This window comes from Sprattus sprattus, assembly GCF_963457725.1.
Source record: "Sprattus sprattus genome assembly, chromosome: 16".
Classification (NCBI taxonomy): Eukaryota; Metazoa; Chordata; class Actinopteri; order Clupeiformes; family Clupeidae; genus Sprattus; species Sprattus sprattus.
Window position 1 is genome coordinate 22,703,440 of NC_137914.1, and position 20,321 is coordinate 22,723,760.

At 42.0% G+C, this 20,321-nt stretch overlaps 1 protein-coding gene across 1 annotated transcript in view; it reads left to right on the plus strand.

Moving 5' to 3' along the window:
* Positions 1-420: 420 nt before the first annotated feature.
* Positions 421-20,321, plus strand: part of LOC308377510 (metabotropic glutamate receptor 4-like) — a gene marked incomplete at both ends in the record, with an annotated part of 143,737 nt that continues 123,836 nt past the window's right edge. Inside the window, one exon of the mRNA XM_080854198.1 lies at positions 421-978. Within this exon, the coding sequence (XP_080710324.1) occupies positions 421-978 (558 nt within the window). The remainder of the gene's footprint in view (positions 979-20,321) is intronic.

Below are 20,321 nucleotides of genomic sequence, written 5' to 3' on the forward strand. Positions count from 1 at the left end.
CCCTGAGGAGGAAGGAAAAGAAGCTTACTCTCAACCTTTCTTCCTGATGCCTTCTGAGGAGCTTCTCTATGGACAGGTTCACGCCTTGTGTCAGTCTGCTTAGCTCTCGGAGAAACCTCCCTTCACCCCCAGCCAAGAGAGAGAGAGCCAGATAGTGAGTGAAACACTCCAGTCAAACATTTCAAAGGAGATATCCCTGAAGTAATTAGTATTTTCTGTCGTGCTGCCGAAGCCACTGAGCGATATGAAAGCAGATTTTTGAAGATTTTATATTTTTTTTGGTTCTGCTCCAGAAGGGATATTGCAGTTAACCTATAACACTTCTCAGGGTTGTGTTTTTTCCTAATTTTTTCCCCTCTGGTTTTCGTTTTTGACTTCGAGGCAAACAGGCTTGTTTTTGATGAGAGTCTAGCCTTCACCATGTCTGTGCCTGGGGGCCATTTGATAGACTTCATTACCTGGCGCCGGCGAGGCAGCGGCGGCTCTTGTCGGCTGCTGATTGTGGTGGCCTGGGTACTCCTCCTCCTTGTGGCGGTCGGTCAGGCTGCCAAGCCCCGGGCGCCGGGCCACACGCACCTCAACTCCATCCGCATCGATGGCGACATCTCCCTGGGCGGCCTGTTCCCGGTGCACGCCCGTGGCCACGACGGCAAGGCCTGCGGGGAGCTGAAGAAGGAGAAGGGCATCCACCGGCTGGAGGCTATGCTCTTTGCACTGGACCGCATTAACAACGACAACGAGCTGCTGCCCAACATCACACTGGGTGCGCGCATCCTGGACACATGCTCGCGCGACACCCACGCCCTGGAGCAGTCTCTCACCTTCGTGCAGGCCCTCATCGAGAAGGACAGCACAGACGTCAAGTGCCTGAGCGGCGGGCCTCCCATCATAACCAAGCCAGAGCGCGTGGTGGGCGTCATCGGAGCCTCGTCCAGCTCTGTGTCCATCATGGTGGCCAACATCCTGCGTCTCTTTAAGGTAGGCCGCATCCATATGCTCTTCTTTCCAATCAAGCCTTTGTGTGTCAAGTTTCATGTGTGTGAATCCTTGTGAATGAATGTTAGTGTGAAACTTTTTCTTGCTTTACATTTGTTGTGACATGTTTGTTTGCCTATTTTGTCTGCACTCTGAGTGCTTTTTCCACTCTCAGTGATAGTAAATATCTCAGTGCTGGGACTAAATTACTTTCTGTGCTCGGGGTGACACTGGCACACCATCTCAATATGATTATTATCAGGAGAGGTGCCTTCAGTGGCGAAACATTTCAGCATTAATGAATACATTACACTCCATGGGATTGCAGTATTGGCAGGTCGGAACTAATGTGATTGTTGGAATATTTATGAAGTAAAACGCAGCTCAACTGTGGTAAATTGCAAAAGAGCACTGTGTTTTCAGTGCCCCAAGATTCATGACTCATGTACTGACTCATTGAAGGATTAGTCAGAAGCTCTAGAGGAACACAAGGTGATTTTTAACAACTGTCTCGACTGAAGTGACAAGACTTGGGCTGAACAAGTCAGACTGTGTGGCACTGTGTGAAAGGCTGATCTTTTCCCCCCACCAAAGCCGCTCCAAAATACCCGAGGTTAGGACTTAAAACTTTTGAGAGCCCTCCATCTGTCTCCACTAGTGGAATCCATCTTTAAATAACACGAGTGAGAGAATCCTCTCTGCCATATTTTCTTGCTTGTCCGCGGAGAGGTGTCTCATCGTGTCAGCCTTTCAGACTAATGACGTTCATTAGGGACAAGGCCTTTCTGATGTCTCATGTAATTAAATCGAGGAAATCATGCATGTGACCTTACTGGGAAGCCCCGATGAGTTGTTTGAGTTATTACATTTCGGAAATGAAAAATCTGAATTGTTTTAAGGATGCCGGCTTGCACAGAAGGCACAAAGAATGCACTGTACTTTTACCTCTGAAATGAATAAGTTCCATGATGAATATAGTCGAGTATTTTGAAATTTCCCAAAAGCTTTTCTGTTTAAAATGTATTAATTCTTTATAAAAAATAATTTTGACAAAAACCATCAGCAGTCTGTTAATAAACACACAGAAATATTTATGTCAAAAAAAGTCAAATAAAACCAATCTTGGTTCTTGATTTACTGTGAAATTGACAGTCATTTAGTCATTTGTATATAAACTTTTAAGCAGGGACGTGCACAGGAGTGTGCTAAGGTTGCCTCGGAGGGGCACTTGTACTCGAGGAGGGCAAACGGGGAGTTGCCCAAGAATTTCATGTAGACCTAGTTTTAAAAAATCGCCACCCGTAACATGTCATAAAGTAGCCTTCTTCACTTACAATCGATAAGCCTATGGGCAACGAGAGCGAAAGTCAGTAGGGGGAGGGGGCATGCGCCCTCCTCTGACTTCGTTACTGCACGCGACCAGCACCTGAGCCTGCAATTTCGGCCACGGTTGTTTTCTTCTGTGTTGATGAAAAAACTGCTTTAACGTTGTCAGAAAAGGTGAGTTTTAAGGTGTAGAAATGTATAACAAACGAACAATCATGTTTTATGTAATTAATTAAAACCTTCATAAATCGAGGCTCAGTTTGCCACGTTTAGCCTAAATAATCAGATGGCTAGTTTGCCTACCAGACAACAAGCCCGTTATCACATGCTAATGTTTTGGTAGGAAAACTAAGCTACATGTCTGCTGCTGATGGTCAGTTTATAACATTTCGTTTTAACAATAAGAATAAATGATGGAAATAATGCATCACATAAATGATTTCATTCAAAATGGTTACATTTCGAAATCCTATCACTATTTTGGGTGTTGTTAAGTGTAGAGTGCAGAATGCCTACTGAAAAGAGGAGGACTCAGGAGACAGAGAAGCAGCTAAAAGAAGCAGCAAAGGGAAGCACATCCCTGCAGGGTTGGCTACAAAAAATCCAACCAGCAGGTGAGACAGAGACATTGAATTGTGATAAAGATGATCATGCATAGGCTAATTCATAAATTAACTAATCAAACTCGTATTTTTAGGCTACTAATGGCAATGTATCATAATTACATTACATTTAAGATGAGGAGCAACCACAAGCCTCCAGACCAGAGGAAAATGCGGACCAGGAGATAAAAGTGCTGAACACCAAAAAAAGGACCATGCTAGAAAGTACAGGGAAGAGCCTCATGCTAAATAATTGTAATCTTAAAAAAGTATAGGTAATAGTAATCCTATTTAATAGTATATCCTCTCAAAGATCTTGCCTGAGCAGAACAAAAGTACCACTGCTTCTAGTGGGCAATATAATAGTAAAGATAATGTTAATAACAGTAATTTATGATTGGACAGATGATGAGCCAGGCGCATCAACTGCATCCAAAGAGGCAGAGCCAGACCCAGATGAGATCAGCACAGACTTTGAAAACAGGGAAAGGGACGACACAAAAAGTCAGGACAGACTGCCTGCCAGGGAAGATATTGAGATGGAGAGTGAGGCTCAATCCAATCAAACAGATTTAGATTTTTAGCTGAGATTGGATAATCCCACAGATACAGCTCATGTACAGAGCAGTAATATCAAATGATATCAAATCATATAGCACTGAATGCTAAGCATGATCAGGTGAAATTCCTTTAAAAAAGATACACTGCAGATGGGTCTTTATATCTTATATTAATAAAGTTCCTGTTGTTGTCAGTTCTCCATACAGTTTGTGTGTTTTTTTTTGTTTTTTTTGCCGCGGGGGGGAGGGGGGGAGTTGGGTTCCGGGTGGTGCCCTTTTTTCAGGCCAGTGCAACTGCCCCTCAAAATTCCTGTGCACGTCCCTGCTTTTAAGTATGCTTTTTCCAGGCAATACTTCTCATTTGGAACACTCCATTCAGTTGTAATTCTCCAAGGAACAAAGCACCATCTTTGTAACCCATTTCAGTCGTGCGAGAGTCTGCCTTTAAAGCAAGTTTCCAACTAGGGAGCTACTGTGTACCCCCACCACAGCACCCACTGCCGTAAGACTAATATGCTGTGATCAGGACCTTTAAAGCCCTTCTCAAACACCATTCAAATTCAAAAAGCCAAGGACTACAGACGCTCTAAATGCTTTGAAGGTGCAATGACAGTCTGAGGAAACTACAAATGGGTCTCCTGCAGCTGTGGGTCCTGCTGTGTCACGTGGCAGGGAAGCTTTGAAGATGTTCAGAGATTCTGTTCCCCACTACAAGCGCCTTACTGTGAGATTGCCCCATCGCCCTCCTCGTTAGGGACATGCAGAGTTCCCCTTTTTTTCTTTTTTTCTAAAATGGCGTCCTTCCCCTGGATGGTCTAGTAGATTCTAATGATCACCGGAAACCCAGTGTACTCTTGCTCATCCTCAGTGGAGTGATTTGCCATACTATGATGAGAACAGGAAGGTCAGGTCAACATGTAAGTGCAGTATCTAAGAGGGGAACTGCAGCCGTAAGGGCAGCCGTAAGGGCTCTTATAAAGAGGGTCAGACATAAGCAGGAAGAGATGCTGGCACTGATGCACACAGTTTCTTTTGATCAGCTTCTAGCTGCTTTAGTTACCTATTTGTTTGCATGGTTTTGTGGTATCTCTTCTATAAGCTTTCAATTCAAGCATTCAAGCATTATCTGAGCTGGCAAGTGTGCACTGTTCTTTCCAGTGATACTCAGCACTCTTCAAAGCGAAAGAATCACTTAAAAAACTCAATTATGGATCATGGCACATGTTGCACAAGCTGTAATCATCATATATTTCAGTGCTAGCTTATCTTAAAAAACAATTATACACATGTGGTGTTCCACTTTCTCTGTCTTTATTTGTGAAGTTGCAGTGTCTATGCATTCAGTATACATATATATATATATATATATATATATATACACAGTATGCATGCATGCAGGAAATATTCCAAGATTTATGGTATGTGGGATTGAAAAGAAAATCACATTTGGTACCTATGGAGACTGTCATGTATTGTAACATGGCTGTTATCACAATCATTTTTATGACAGTGCAGCGTAGTTGAAGGGAAAGCTATTTCGAGGAGTTCTCCACCAACAGTTCCATTCTGAATAATGTATGTTGGGTCTTAAACAATGCATAATGCATGATGCGTCGTAATGCACAGCAGAGTGCAATCAGTAATACACATTGTGAAAAGGAATCACACAAAATGAGCACAGTACTTTATAGTCGCATCGCACACTGATAGGGTACTTTTTGATTATCTGCCTTTAATAAGCTGTCCATAGAGAACGCGTATTAACATCTTACCTACATAAGAGAGAAGTGCACAGAGGAGAAACTGATGTCATGGTGTAATGAGAAACTAATATGCATTAAATCTCTCAAAATAGCTATGCTGGAGAGTGACTAGGTACCCCCACCACAGCACCGGCTGCCCCAAGACTAATATGCTGTGATAAAAACCTTTTAAGCCCTTCTCAAACACCATTAAAATTCAAAAAGCCAAGGAATACAGACGCTCTGAAAGCTTTGAAGGTGCAATGGCAGACTGAGGAAACTACAAATGGGTCTCCTGCAGCTGCGGGTCACGTCACGTGGCAGGGAAACTCATATGCATTATATCTCTTAGAATAGCTATACTGATAACCGTTGGTAACAGTTGGTTTAAGAGTTCAGAACCTACGGTTAACAAGCTCAGGACCTATATAACAGTGCTGCGGCTCTTTTGCTCTGCTATCTGTTCAGGGTGTTTACTGATGGGAGGCCGTTATTTATCACTTCCAGACAGACAGGATCATATCCCAAATGGTTTCGATGAATATTTGACTCCAGAAATGGCATATAGTCTCAGGGAACCAACTTGATCTCCTCTACCCCTTCCCTCCCACTCCTTTTGTCTCGGCTGTTTCTTCTCTCCCGCTCTTCCTCCAGTTGTCTGTCTGCCTGAAGAGAGACGTTCTCATCAACCTTCGCCACAACATTCCCTTAACAATTATACAGGCAACACGCAAGCAGCCTGAAAAAGGCTAATTCACTGGGGCTGGCTAGGACACGATGCCTTTGCGATGGTGTTTAACCGCTCCCTTACGATGATCAGGTTTTTAATTAAAGCGCTAGTGCTTTAGCGGCATGACTGCTTTATTGGCATTGCTCAATTTTTCGGTTGCCCCTCGCTGCCATTCCCATTCACCAGTGAGTTCAGCTCATAGGGTTTAGCTGCCATGGCGGTTGGATCTTGCCCATCAGCACTCGTGAAATGTCAAAGACAGATTAAGCGTCGAATGTTTGGGGAGCCGCGATTTAGAGAGTGGATGGAGGTGGATCATAACTTCAGGAAGCCCAGAAGAAGTCCTTGTTAGATTGAATAATTCCTCTCGACAAAAAGTTCACTGTAATTTTATTATGTTTTGGACCATACGCCTAAACAGGGATTAATATAGTCTTGGTATTTTGAAAATAGACGACTACGCTAAAATGTCATATTAAAGAGAGGTCGTGCATCAGCTTTAATCTTTTTTTTGGGGGGGAAACAACCCGTAGAGTATACTGATTGCTCGTGAAATTCCTTTTTCAGTTGAGTAAATCATTTATATTTCTTTCGCCTGCTTAAAATGGGCTGTGTCTCTTAAGCTGCATCTGCGCTCCAGTACGGCGGTAATCTTTCTGAGAGATGGGAGTTTCCTACTCTGTAACACGGCCACAGTCAACACAGACCAATCCCTCCTTGGTAGCAGACTTCAAATGAAATTCCAGGTAGTCTGACCTGCAGGCATTTTTCTGATAAGATTTAGGATAATCTGTATTTCACCTGCTCAGAGTGTCTTCAGGTTTAATCTGTAACCCATATCATGGATATTGAGTGCAAGATAGAAAAAAGGGAAGCAAGTATCCCACAGGGGATCAGACCGAGATAAAATCCATTCTTGCTTTATCATAATTGAATTACACAGATGGTCATCTGTGCATTGCTTAAAACCTTGTGCCTCCTCGTTCAGCTCGCCGGCCTGCTTCATGAAGCCATTCGACAACGAGACCTCTAAGGTCGGCCCTGTCACCTTCACGGTTCCTCTACAGCGTGCCACTGTTGTAATTGAGGGGAGAGGCCCCAGTTTAGGATCGATTCCGAGCGACCCGCCTTTTGCCCTCGTCTCAGAGTAATTAGTCACAGTCACATAACAGGCAGCCTTCACAAGCTGTAAATATGGGGACTCCAGACCTGCCTCTCTTCAGTTTTACATATCTGTATTCATTCATGTTCGTTTCGGCCATTGTCCTATTTTTTCGTAAGCATGCACTAAATGTATCGAAAAAATGGAGAACCAAATGGATAGATTTTGTTTAGCAAATGACATGAAAACATGAAAAGGTACAATAGGATAAAACAGCTAATGGAGAAGGTCGATGGCTTGGGGTTTTTGATTGACTTTGATGCTTTGATGAAGATTCAGTATCAGTGGAAAACATAATGCGTCCTTAGCACTTCACACAGCCCTGAAAGACTGAGAGGAATAAGAAGTTAAAGAAACTTGGAGGGTAGAGAAAAACCACACGACCGTCTAAACTTCTTCCATTTCAGTTGACCCCGTGATTGATGAAAATGGCACAAATTCTCACACACAATCATGTCATCATGTTTCACCACAGCCTGTTCTGTTCTTATCGACTCTGTGATGATATTTTTTACTTCTAGTGTTGCCTAGATTTCTATTAAGTGGAGCTCACTCTCACTGTTCTACCTCAAGAACTGTACAGTAATAAAAGCACATCAACATTGTTCTCATATGTACTCTCAAACCACAATAAAACAATAAAAAACAAATACTTATACAGTATGTTCGTATTTGTAATTTTTATAATTTATATATAGTTTATATTTATAGTTACTGTCTACTGACAGCCAATTGTCTCCTGCTAACGGTCTGCAGCACAATAGAGAGTGTGTTTGGTTCTGTTTATCATGACCTTCAGTAATTCCCAGTAGCCTGTGCCGTGCTCTTTGCAGTACCTTCTCCTCTGCCTGCCTTCAGCCAATTCCCTGATTACAACCCTCCAGCAATTCTCTCTCTATTTTTTCTCTGAAAACAGATCGGTTTCTTGTAGTTCTGCTGACCTCCACCTTAATGCAGCAATCTTGAGAGTTCAAGACCTGCTTCTCCAAACAGGCAGTGGAAAATAGTGAGAGAAAATTCATAGTCATTCAATTTAATGACAATTGCAGCACCATGGTACTTTTGAAAAACAGCGACAGTTTAGTTACGGGGAGGGACAGTGTACACTTTTTGAATGTTTACTCACCATTTGTTCTCCTGGTGTGTTGGACTATCATGTTCATTTGTCATCTGCAAATAAAGACAGTGCATTGCAGTGCTTTCCCACAATGCTGAATACGGGAATATGAGCCAAATTCATTTCTGGGAAATCGCTCTGACTGGCTCTGCAGGTTTGCTGGAACGATTGGCATGATTACATTTGCATTGTCAGACATTTCCCCACAAGCATGGTGGGGGTAGTAGAGAGTTAATTCAATTCAGAGTTCAAGTGGTGCAGATTCCTCTTGCATTGTGATAGCCATACGTCTGCGCTTTCATAAAAAATGTGTTCTCTATAAGTTCCTCTCACTCTTATCCCATGGAAAGAGCTGAAAGGAATCCAATATTCTCTTCTTGTGTTCTCACAGCTCTGAAGAGAAATCCTTACTTCAGCACTTTTCTGGGGATTATCCATGAACAAATATTTGGCCCAAGCGTGTCTACTTGAAATGCCTCTCTTAAAATTAGATTTTGTTCTTAGTTCTGTTAATAATATTGCTGGTCCTGTCTGATGTTTAACTTTGCATCCTCTTAGATCTTAGTGCTAATTCTAAAATTGTCAAAATGCACCTTAACAACTCAAACGAAAACTATGGAAATGGAGAGAATAGAGAAAGGTTTCTGATGGTTGTGTAGAGGTTCCTTCCGAACAGGAGAATCTGGCTCTGACTTGAAAAGCCAACACATCCTCCCTGTTGTCATGTAGGTCTTTGAACCCACAACTTGAGTTATACTTGATGCCGGTCTGTGGTAAAGCAGTGCAGACAAAATGGCATTGTTAACAGTGTGATAGTTGACAAAAAAGTAGACTCTTTCATTTATTATTCTTTAACATATGTATATGGGCCATTCTACCGAATTCGTGTAATATGCAGTCCCTCAACAATAAAAACTAATAACAAAACAATTAGGTATTAAGGCATATATATTTAATTAGAAAATGTTATGGTCTATATAAACCCAATGCATTACATGAGATAGTGATAAGCTAAATATATACAAAATCATCATTTATAGGGTACTTTCTATTGGGAAGTAGCTTTCCCCAACCCTGACATCTAAATTTCAATGCCTTTAAATAACACTTTTCAATTTTTTTAGATTTTTTTCAATGATTGAATTTCAAAGATCTTTATGATTGGGTTGAAACAGAACTTGGAATATTTAGACTTATTGTGGGTTTAATTTTTAAATCAATTTACTATACTCAAAAAATCATGTCCCTAGTTTTCATGTCACTACCGAAACACAAGAGTTTTAGTCCATTGGCTGAGCCTGTGTCTTAGCCACGACTCTGCATTTTTGACCATGCAGTGACACTGCATCTCTGTCCCTCATGGTTGAATGGTAAGTAGCTAAATCCCATAGTTTTTATATAAATGTGTTCCAAAGTCTGAAAATCGACGTGTAACCTTAAGAATTGTCACTACCGAAACGCATGTTTTCTTCAATTAAGTAAACCTTTTGGGGTTTCATGGAAAATCTTATGTTTGTATGTGTGTTCACCTCTTCAAAGATGTGTTTGCAAGCCGTGTGATTGCTAGAATTCTTTATTTATGCTTAAAGTTAGCTAGAATTGTCACTACCGAAACAGTCACTACCGAAACATATGGTAGTGACCAGATGATTTCGGTAGTGACAAAATGAAATGGTAAGTAGTTCAATCCCATAATTTTTTAAATAAATGTGTTGTGTGGACTAAAGGGCGGCCCAGAGCACCTTTTGGATGATTTTGGGAGAGAAATGAACATCCATCCAACAGTGTAGTCACTACCGAAACACTGGATGTCACTACCGAAACAGATAAATTGAACTTGAAAATTTGGTAAAAAATTCATTTCTATGGATTTCATTGTGAAAACCTTCAAGAAATATTTGTAAAAATACTCTTCAGAGAAGGGAAGGAAACACAATCTGAACAGGTCAATAATAATACTTTTTTACTATAGTAAATGTGATGTTTCGGTAGTGACAATTTTTGGAAGAGGAAAAACATTCCAACACATTCTGAAAATACAATATAAAACTTGACTGTTCTTTTCCTAGATATGTGTACTTTAGATATGGTACAATATACCTACGGACAAAGTTTTGGGAATAAACCATACAAAAATTCAAAATATATCCGACATGACTTTGCATCAATTCGGTAGAATGGCCCATATATACAGCCGCGGAAAAAATTAAGAGACCACTTCAAAATTATCAGTTTCTCTGGTTTTACTATTTATTGGTATGTGTTAAAGTAAAATGTACATTTTAGTTTTATTCTATAACCTACTGGCAACATTCCTACCAAATTTCAAATAAAAATATTGTCATTTAGATCATTTATTTGCAGAAAAATGACAATTGGTCAAAATAGCAAAATTGATGCAGTGTCTTCAGATCTCGAATAATGCAAAGAAAACAAGCTCATATTCATTTTTAAACTACACAATACTAATGCTTACACTTAGGAAGAGTTCAGAAATCAATATTTGGTGGAATAACCTTGATTTAAAATCACAACTTTCATGTGTCTTGGCATGCTCTCCACCAGTCTTTCACATTGCCGTTGGGTGACTTTATGCTACTCCTGGCGCAAGAATTCAAGCAGCTCGGCTTCTTTTCATGGCTTGTGACCATCCATCTTCCTCTTGATCACATTTCAGAGTTTTTTTTATGGGATTCAGGTCTCGAAATTGGGCTGGCCATGACAGGGTCCTGATCTGGTGATACTCCATCCACACCTTTACTGGCCTGGCTGTGTGGCATGGAGCATTGCCCTGCTGGAAAAAACACTTCTCAGAGTTGGGGAACATTGTCAGAGCAAAAGGAAGCAAGTTTTTCTTCCGGGACAACGTTGTACTTTGCCTGGCTGAGGTTTGTAAAAGACCATAAGGATTGAAAAAGCGGACTGGAGGTTCTTCTAAGTTCGTCTTCTCTGATGAGTCCGATTTCACAGTAGGTGCAAGACTCTCTGGCTTGTAGGCCTCTCCAGGTCTCCGTCTAACCATCAGACGACCATGTGTTGGGCAAAGCTGAAAATTGGACTCATCAGAGAAGACGAACTAGAAGACCCTCCAGTCCGCTTTTTTCAATCCTTATGGTCTTTTACAAACCTCAGCCAGGCAAAGTACAACGTTATCCCGGAAGAAAAACTTGCTTCCTTTTGCTCTGACAATGTTCCCCAACTCTGAGAAATGTTTTTTCCAGCAGGGCAATGCTCCATGCCACACAGCCAGGCCAGTAAAGGTGTGGATGGAGTACCACCAGATCAGGACCCTGTCATGGCCAGCCCATTTTCGAGACCTGAATCCCATCAAAAACCTCTGAAATGTGATCAAGAGGAAGATGGATGGTCACAAGCCATGAAAAGAAGCCGAGCTGCTTGAATTCTTGCGCCAGGAGTAGCATAAAGTCACCCAACGGCAATGTGAAAGACTGGTGGAGAGCATGCCAAGACACATGAAAGTTGTGATTTCAAATCAAGGTTTTTCCACCAAATATTGATTTCTGAACTCTTCCTAAGTGTAAGCATTAGTATTGTGTAGTTTAAAAATGAATATGAGCTTGTTTTCTTTGCATTATTCGAGATCTGAAGACACTGCATCTTTTTTGCTATTTTGACCAATTGTCATTTTTCTGCAAATAAATGATCTAAATGACAATATTTTTATTTGAAATTTGGTAGGAATGTTGCCAGTAGGTTATAGAATAAAACTAAAATGTACATTTTACTTTAACACATACCAATAAATAGTAAAACCAGAGAAACTGATAATTTTGAAGTGGTCTCTTAATTTTTTCCGCGGCTGTATATAAACATACTCTCACCGTCTCTGGTGTTTAACAACACTGTTTACATGTTTTTTTTGCATGCATAGTCACTTGTTGGCGTTGTCCCTGACAGCTGTAGACAACAGATGTACCGTAGTCTGAACCTTTTAGAATGAGTCCTAGCACCAAAGGTAATTGGCATGGTCTTTGAACCCTCTTTGATAAAACACTCAGTATCCATTATGAAGATGGCAGGTGTTAGCCTGATGAAGGGAAAAGTACCACTTGCTTTATGAAAAAAGTACAGATTGAAACAAGGTAAGCAGAATCACTAAAGCATTGTGAAATGTGTGAGATTTCTGAGCTTTAATGTGTGTTAAGTAAAACTAAAACAACTTTGCGGTAAAACATTATATATTTATTCATCATATATTGATATAAACAAATAATTACTCTCCCCTTCTCATCCATTTACCCCTCTCCTTGGCCAAACCCCAGGCAGGAGCCCAATGCCCATTTATTTGGCCTGGTTCTGTTCAAAATGTCTTCCTGCTAAAAGCAAGAAGTTCCTTGTCACTGCTGTGGGCTAGCTTCAGGGCCCGGACACTTGAGTTTCTGGAAAGTGACATGTAAAGATGCCCATTGTTGCCACGTGAGTGAATATACTGTAATTCAACTGAATTGAGTTGACAGAGCCCTGGTCTTCCATCAGTACTGCATCATCGTCACGGTATTGTTAAGAGATGCATAGGTTTTTGTCTGTGCAAAACTGGCAACATATTGGGAGAGAGATTCTGGGAACATAGACTGCCGTTTTTTGTAGAATGATTTCTTTAGAAGGGTCCATACTTCAAAAAGGATACGTCAAGGACACTGAGGACTAATATTTTATGACTTCATATTGATGCATGCTGTGGGCCCATCTGCGATCAGTATCTCATCATCATACCCTCTCTCAACAAGGCCCAGCACTGTAGCCTAATAAAGGCATACAAATCAATCTAGCAAACAAAATATAAGCAAATACTTATTTATAGGTATTTGAAGATAAGGCTGCTTAGAAATGGGAATAGTAACTTGATGTTGTAATTTGGGCATAATTAGTTTACACCACTCCATCTTGACTCATAGTGCTCTGTTGTTTTGTTCAATGGTACACCAAAATCTCAGAGATGATTAAATTTGACTCCACTGAGGCAGGAAAGTTTTAGTTTTCTTGGCGTTGACTTTCCCTATTGTGTGTCTCTGTCTGGAAATAGTCAGTGAAGCTGTCCCACCGGTGCGTCCCCCAAATCCCACAAAATCGAGGTGTTCCAAATATCACTGCCACCGCGCCCCATAAATCTTTTAACAGTCACATCACAGTGGGGAGATCCTTTCGCAGAGCGCTTTGTCAGTTCCGCCAGGAGGGAGCTGGAGATTACAGCCCTCAAACTCCTTTGCAAACTCCACATATTTTTTCCCCTTTATCAGCCGTCAGAAATCATATTTAACATTTTCTCTGACAGAGGAAAATGACAGACAGGCAGGAACTTATGAAGTTGATGTGTTTGATCTTGAATAATCTATGCAGCCGGGGTAGGTATTGATGGGTAGCTGAATTGTGATCAATGACAAGTGCCATATGGTTTATAACTGTAAAAGTGCAAAGGCAGTACATATGGCATAGATAACTCAATGAAGGTGTAGGCCTATATGAGGAGATCCCAGTTTCTGATCAGATTCTAAGGTATGTGCATGATGCCACTTCCTATGTACAGACAGTAGATGCTGTTTGATGACCTTACTGTAAATGAAGAATCCAACTGTCTTATTACTGACCTTGAGATTAATAGCTTAGTTGATTTACACAGAGTCCCACTTCAGTTGTGGCTTTATGCTTAGATCCCATAAACACAGAGGATGCCAACACCACTGTGCTGGGAAATGTTTTTCTTATTATCAGTCTGGTTGCAATCTGTTTTTTTCTGTGCATTATGTGTCATGATTGCTTTGATGTTCCCCCCCAAACAAGGCACCGTTATCTCTTCCTCCTCTGAAAACAAACTTGTTACATGATTATCTTGACTGTAAATGCACATCCCAAACACATCCAAGAAACACCTGGTATTAAAACCCTGTCTGCTGAAAGGAAGGTGGTTGCTGCCATGGTCACCTCATTGTCCTGAGGTGGCCCACCCTCGGGCCTGGTCTCTGAACAACCCCTGCTTCTCCCCGTCTCAGTGTAATGCATCGCGACCCTGATCTGGTGGCCTTAGTAATCCGTCCTTCTTGACACGGGAGTCGTGACTAACCAACCGCAGTCCCCCCGTCAGACGGTTAGCACTTCTCAGCCCCTGGCGGGCTCTTAAGATGGGGAGCGGCTCCACTCAAGCGTTTAGGTGATGCGCATGTCCTCGTCCTTAGCTGTGAAGCTGTAAACCGGTTCATCCTGGGCCAGCTCTCTCCCTCCAACCCTCTCATCTCCCCACCCACACCACCCCCCTCTGGAGTGTAAACACAGGGCCACCTCAAGGGTAATCGATTTCAGCATACTTTATTATTCATCCTGCTGACCTAACCCCCCGACTCCCAGGTACTCCATATACTCCAGGAGATGTCTGTAAGTACAGGTAGTGGTGGGAGAGGTAGTGGCAGTGGTTGTGGGGGGGCCTTTAAATGCAGTGTACTCAACTGCTACCCGCATGAGATGGCAGTTTGGGGTTATCCGCAAGGACACTGTCGATCCTTCAGGCCTAGCAGCAGCTTTTAGTGAGCTGATGTTGGCAGTCCAGCTTGCTGCCCTGAGGGGCTTCCTTAACACACACACCCACATCCTCCTCTTCCTCCCTAACACACACACACACACACACACACATCCTCTGCACAGCGAGAGAACATGCTGCAAGATCTTTGATTCACACAGTAACAGCTGTAGATGGGTAGACGTGCCGAACTCAAACAGTATTAACACAGAATGGGGTCAGCCTGTCTGCTCCAACAGAGCTGAAATGGAGTCCATGGCTGAAACCCATCTTGTCAATAGCTAAGCGTTTTTAAGCATGCTTAAGCAGGCTGTGGCTGGTTAGCTGCTGGGCTGGACGATAGATTCACACCCAGGTTGGCTTTTTTTAATTAGTCCACAAAGCCTGCTGCACTCTGGATCAGGCCCAAAGCTTCCAGTGACCTCTGCCAGGATTGGGCTGTAAATCTACTCGTAGGGATCACAGAGTCAAGAGCATTGCTGACACCTTCGGGGGAGGTTTTAATCCATGAGATACAGAGTCAAAGGCAATTTCAATGACACATTTAATAGGTGCATCTCTTTTGTAGTGAAGTTAGGGGAAGTTGGATAGTTTAAAATAGATCTTGACAAAATGTAATGAATTAATATCACTCTTTTTACTTTGGTGTTACAGATGTACATTCAGTTCAATCTTCATGTTTCGACATTCAGGCACATTCAGGTTTCAGCAGACAAGTCAGTGAAATGTGGAAAAATGTAGGCATTTATCCAATCCCTCATTACAGGGAATCGAAATCTATTTGTTGTTCGATGTGTAGTACAATATAGTGCACACAACTCTGAGGTTCAGGCAAAATATGTGTGATTGACAGAGACAACTACTAGAGCCCAAATACACTATAGGTATTGTGAATACGTTTCCTTGTGTTTCAATAGTTTATTTTTTACCACTAGGTTTAGCTTCTCGTGGTCCAAAGGGAAATGTTGCCCTTATGACAACTAATCACTCTCCTTGCCGCATCTTTAAATTTGGGGTTTTGGGTATAAGGGTTAGTATTTTAGGATATAAACTCCTCAAAAAAAGTTCGGAAACTTTTCTTCAGTCGATTATCCCTCCCCTTTAATAATACCAATTGGTATTGTATTGTATATCGTTGGAAAGCCTTATTAGTCACCTTTACAACGAGGTACAACTTGTAAGGATCGTGATTTCGTGGAATGAGCAACACAGCTAACCGTGTGGGTAGCGGCCCACATTTTTTTGCCAAAATCCCCTGCAATATTCTTCTGTTGGTATTCACTCTTGTTTTGTGTTGTTTGGTGGATTGGATGATTCTCCCACAGTATTAAGGAAAAAACAACACATATTGACCATTTTTACACTTTATTCATTTTACACTGTCAGGGACCTCAGTAGCATGTGGAAGATCCATACGCAGCCACAACAGCTTGGCACCTCCTGTGGGATGGCATCCCATTCCTGAACCAGAATTTGTAGCAAGTCAGCCAACATGGTTGCGTTGGTCACTCTGGCACGTACTGCACGCCCAAGCAGATCCCACAAGTATTCAATTTGGTTTAGGTCTGGACTCACGGCAGGCCTTTCCATCCTCTCCACTCCCAAGTTCTTGAGGTACTCTGTGATGATCCTGCCTCGTTGTCATCCTGGAGGATGGAGTTAGGTCCCAGATTCTGGAGATATGGGGTCGCCATTGGCTCCAGAATCTCATTCCGATATCTCACTAAATTCCAACAGAAGAATATTGCAGGGGATTTTGGCAAACATTTTTGGGCTGCTACCCACAGTTAGCTGTGTTGCTCATTCCACGAATGCACAATCCACATGCTACTGAGGTCCCTTACAGTATAAAATGAAAAAAGTGTAAAAATGGTCAATATGTTTTTTTTTTCTCTTAATACTGTGGGAGAATCATCAAATCCACCAAGCAACTCAAAACAAGAGTGAATACCAACAGAAGAATATTGCAGGGGGTTTTGGCAAAAAAAATTGGGCCACTACCCACACGGTTAGCTGTGTTGCTCGTTCCACGATTGCAAGATCCTTACAAGTTGAACCTCGTTGTAAAGGTGACTAATCAGGCTTTCCAATGATACACAATACAATATCAATTGGTATTATTAAAGGGGAGGGAAAATCGACAGAAGAAACGTTTCCAAACTTTTTTTAGGATTTTGGAAAAAAAATGTGGGCCGCTACCCACACGGTTAGCTGTGTTGCTCATTCCACGAAATCACGATCCTTACAAGTTGTACCTCGTTGTAAAGCTGACTAATCAGGCTTTCCAACAATATACAAAACAATACCAATTGGTATTATTAAAGGGGAGGGATAATCGACTGAAGAAATGTTTCCGAACTTTTTTTGAGGAGTTTATATCTATATATTTAAAAGTGTTAGCTTGCATGCTGTCTGTCTGTCTGTCTGTCTGTCTGTCTGTCTGTCTGTCTGTCTGTCTGTCTGTCTGTCTGTTTGTGACTAATGCATTTGGGGCCCAATGCCTTGTTGATCAACCCCTGACTTAATCTGAATGAGCATGTCTTGTTAATTTAATGAGGCCCTGACAGAGGGCTGTTCACTTGCTGCATAATGCAGGGCATCTGGAAAGTTAGAGGTGATGGGTATGAAGTGCTGACAAATGAAACAAGTGGCAACACACAGCACAAAGCCCTGCTGTCACACTGTATGCCACTGAGAGCGGGTAGAGTGTGGAGGGAGTCGCTCCAACTGAGCGCCACAGCAGGCCCTTGCAGAATGAGGAGAATATTCTGTAGTGTTGGTATTCTGAGAATATTTCACTTAGTTAATCAAAGCTAATTTTTCCCAAGAAAGTTATACAGTATACACTTGTTCCTGTATGAAAGAGTGTTAAAAACAGGAAAAGAACCTTTTTTACCGGAATGTCATAGACATAGTATTTTAAACGTTGGTTTTTCCACACATAAAGAAATGACCAATCGCCTATTCAACGCTTTTGCATTGTTATACAGCACATTAGTTCTCTTAATGATCTGCAAATAGATATGCCGTTGAAAGAACAAGGATAGGCCGCCAGGAGCTCATTGTGCTCAGGAAGACCAGGGACCTGTGCTACTTAACCAAGTCACAACCTTTTTACCTTGACGGGTCAGCAGCTCTCCAGCGAGCACTATCTCTTAACGAGACAGATCTTAACAGCCACTCAACCCCACCGTTTGAGAACATTAGTCCGGGTCCCTTCTAAAACCAATTACAATCACCATTTGACTGTGTACAGGACGCCAGCGCTATTGACTCAGCCAATGCATTACCTGCCCCAGTACTGTTCTCACAGTTAATCAATTACCACGTCGCAATGGAAGAATCAGATGTTGACACCGATGCCTTCCGTGCCTCTGGCCACCGGGGGGGGGGGGGGGACGGGGGTGGGTAGAGAGAGAGAGAGGGAGAGAAAAAAAAGAAATGAATAAAACAAACACGGAGTAAAAGTGTCTCTCTGTGTTCGCTGAGTGCTCGGGCACGGATACATTATCATGGAGTTTGTTATCATGCTATGAGTACGCTATGCTTTTGCGTAATGTAGTTTTCAATTCATAGAAGCTAAATTATAGTAAACGCACACAATTCTAAATAATAAGCATCTTCAAGTTGCATGCAGGTTTAATAGCAAACTTGTTCTGGAATGCACTTTTATCAAAGAATTTCCCATAATTGGACAGCTGTTTTGTCATTACATACTTACTCTAATGGTATGGCCATGCCACATACATAATGTAAAGAAATATCCTGTATGAAGATATGCTGTGAAGCAGCATCCCTTAGAGCCAACTCAGGGTTCCAGCTGAGCATTGCAATGTGTGTTATTCAGTAATAACATTTCAGACAGTAGATCCCCATAAAAGGGCATTCAAGCATATTTCAGAACCCTGTTGTCAGTGCAATGAAAACATGTTTCACAGTCATAAACAAGATGCTTTTATGTGAAAACTATGTGCTGAGAACATATTACAGTAAATCCATGGGAAATTGATATTTCCCTTCCCCTTCATGGGCTCCCTTCTGATTTCACCAGTTGTTTGTAGATGCTGATTTCACAGCGATAGTGCAGCTCGATACTGAAGGTGAAAAAAAAAACATGTTATTTAGACAAGCAACAAGTTTTAAAACGGGATACACTGTATCCCCCAGGAAGGGAGACACTTTTACAGGATGTGCTGGAGAAGGAGATATGATGATCGTTTGATTTTCCAGAGCAGCGGTTGCACAGCTATGAATCAGTACAATTTCCCTGCTGCATTCCGACAGAGGAGCAGACTGGAAAGTTCCAGCATCAGCACAGGTGGAAGTGGCTTAGATGTGTAAAAAAGGCAGAGGTGTCTGTGTTCATCAGTGTCAAGGAGGCGGGGAGGAGAAGGAGGAGAGAGGGAGAGAGGAGCATACTGGGCCAATTTGCCTGCCTGGCTTTGAAATGCCAGCAGCCTCAGAGTTGTGTAATTGTAAGAGTGAAGTCTGGGGGAACACTTCACAGACCTCTCTCTCTCTCTCTCGCTCTCTCTCTCCCTCCTCCTTTACCCTCGTCACTTACTAACTCTCTCTCTCTCTCTCTCTCTCTCTCTCTCCCTCCTCCTTTACCCTCGTCACTTACTAACTATCTCTCTCTCTCTCTCTCTCTCTCTCGCTCTCTCTCACTACCCTACCATGACTTACTAACTCACTCACTCTGTCTTTCTTTCTCTACCCACCTTCACTTACTAACTCTAACTCTTTCTTCCACGCTCTCTCTCTCTCTCTTGCTCTCGCTATTTTTCTCCTTCAACTCTCTCAATCTCTTCTCTATCTCTCACTCCTTCACTTTCTCTCTCTCTCTCTCTCTCTCTCTCTCTCTCTCTTATCCTTTCACCCTGGAGCCTGCTGTTGCTGGCATCTCAAAGCACCTCATGGCTCTTTCTGCAAGTTAAGCTGAAAAGACCCAATGAAATATTTAAAGTACCCACCACAGGGTATTTCTGAGGCAGGCCAGGTTTCTTTTTTTTTTGCGCCAACCACAGGCCTAATGTTTAGGCTGGCATGAGTCAGGCTGTAGCATGTCCAGGTGCAAAGAGGCATAAATGCTTTTGGATGTCACATGTCCTACTGGGAAGATGAAAGTCATGCTTGCTGCCCTGGATGAGTTGTTTGCTATCCGAGTTGTCACACAGAGTTTTTCTTCTATGTCTCTGTTTTGCATTACTTTTTGCTGCTGTTTATTTCACTAATTTATAGTTGACTGTTTATTTATAAGCCTAAGAGGTCACATTATAGCTTCGCTGTAAAAGTTCTGAGAATTTGTCATCTAGAATGTATATATGTCGTGCTACATATACCGTTTACTGGGTACTTGGTAAAGAAGATTTCACATCTAGTTTCTGTCACTTGACATAATTGCGACACAGTTAGTAATATTTGTGTGACTCCATGACATATTTTAGGTTGAACGGTCCTGAGTGTTTCCCTTAACTGAAACCACTCAGCCCAAGCCCACTCTCTGCTGGTGCGGATCATTGCACAATGTCAGATTTAACAACCGATAGGGAGCACGACGACCACACAAAGCCACTGT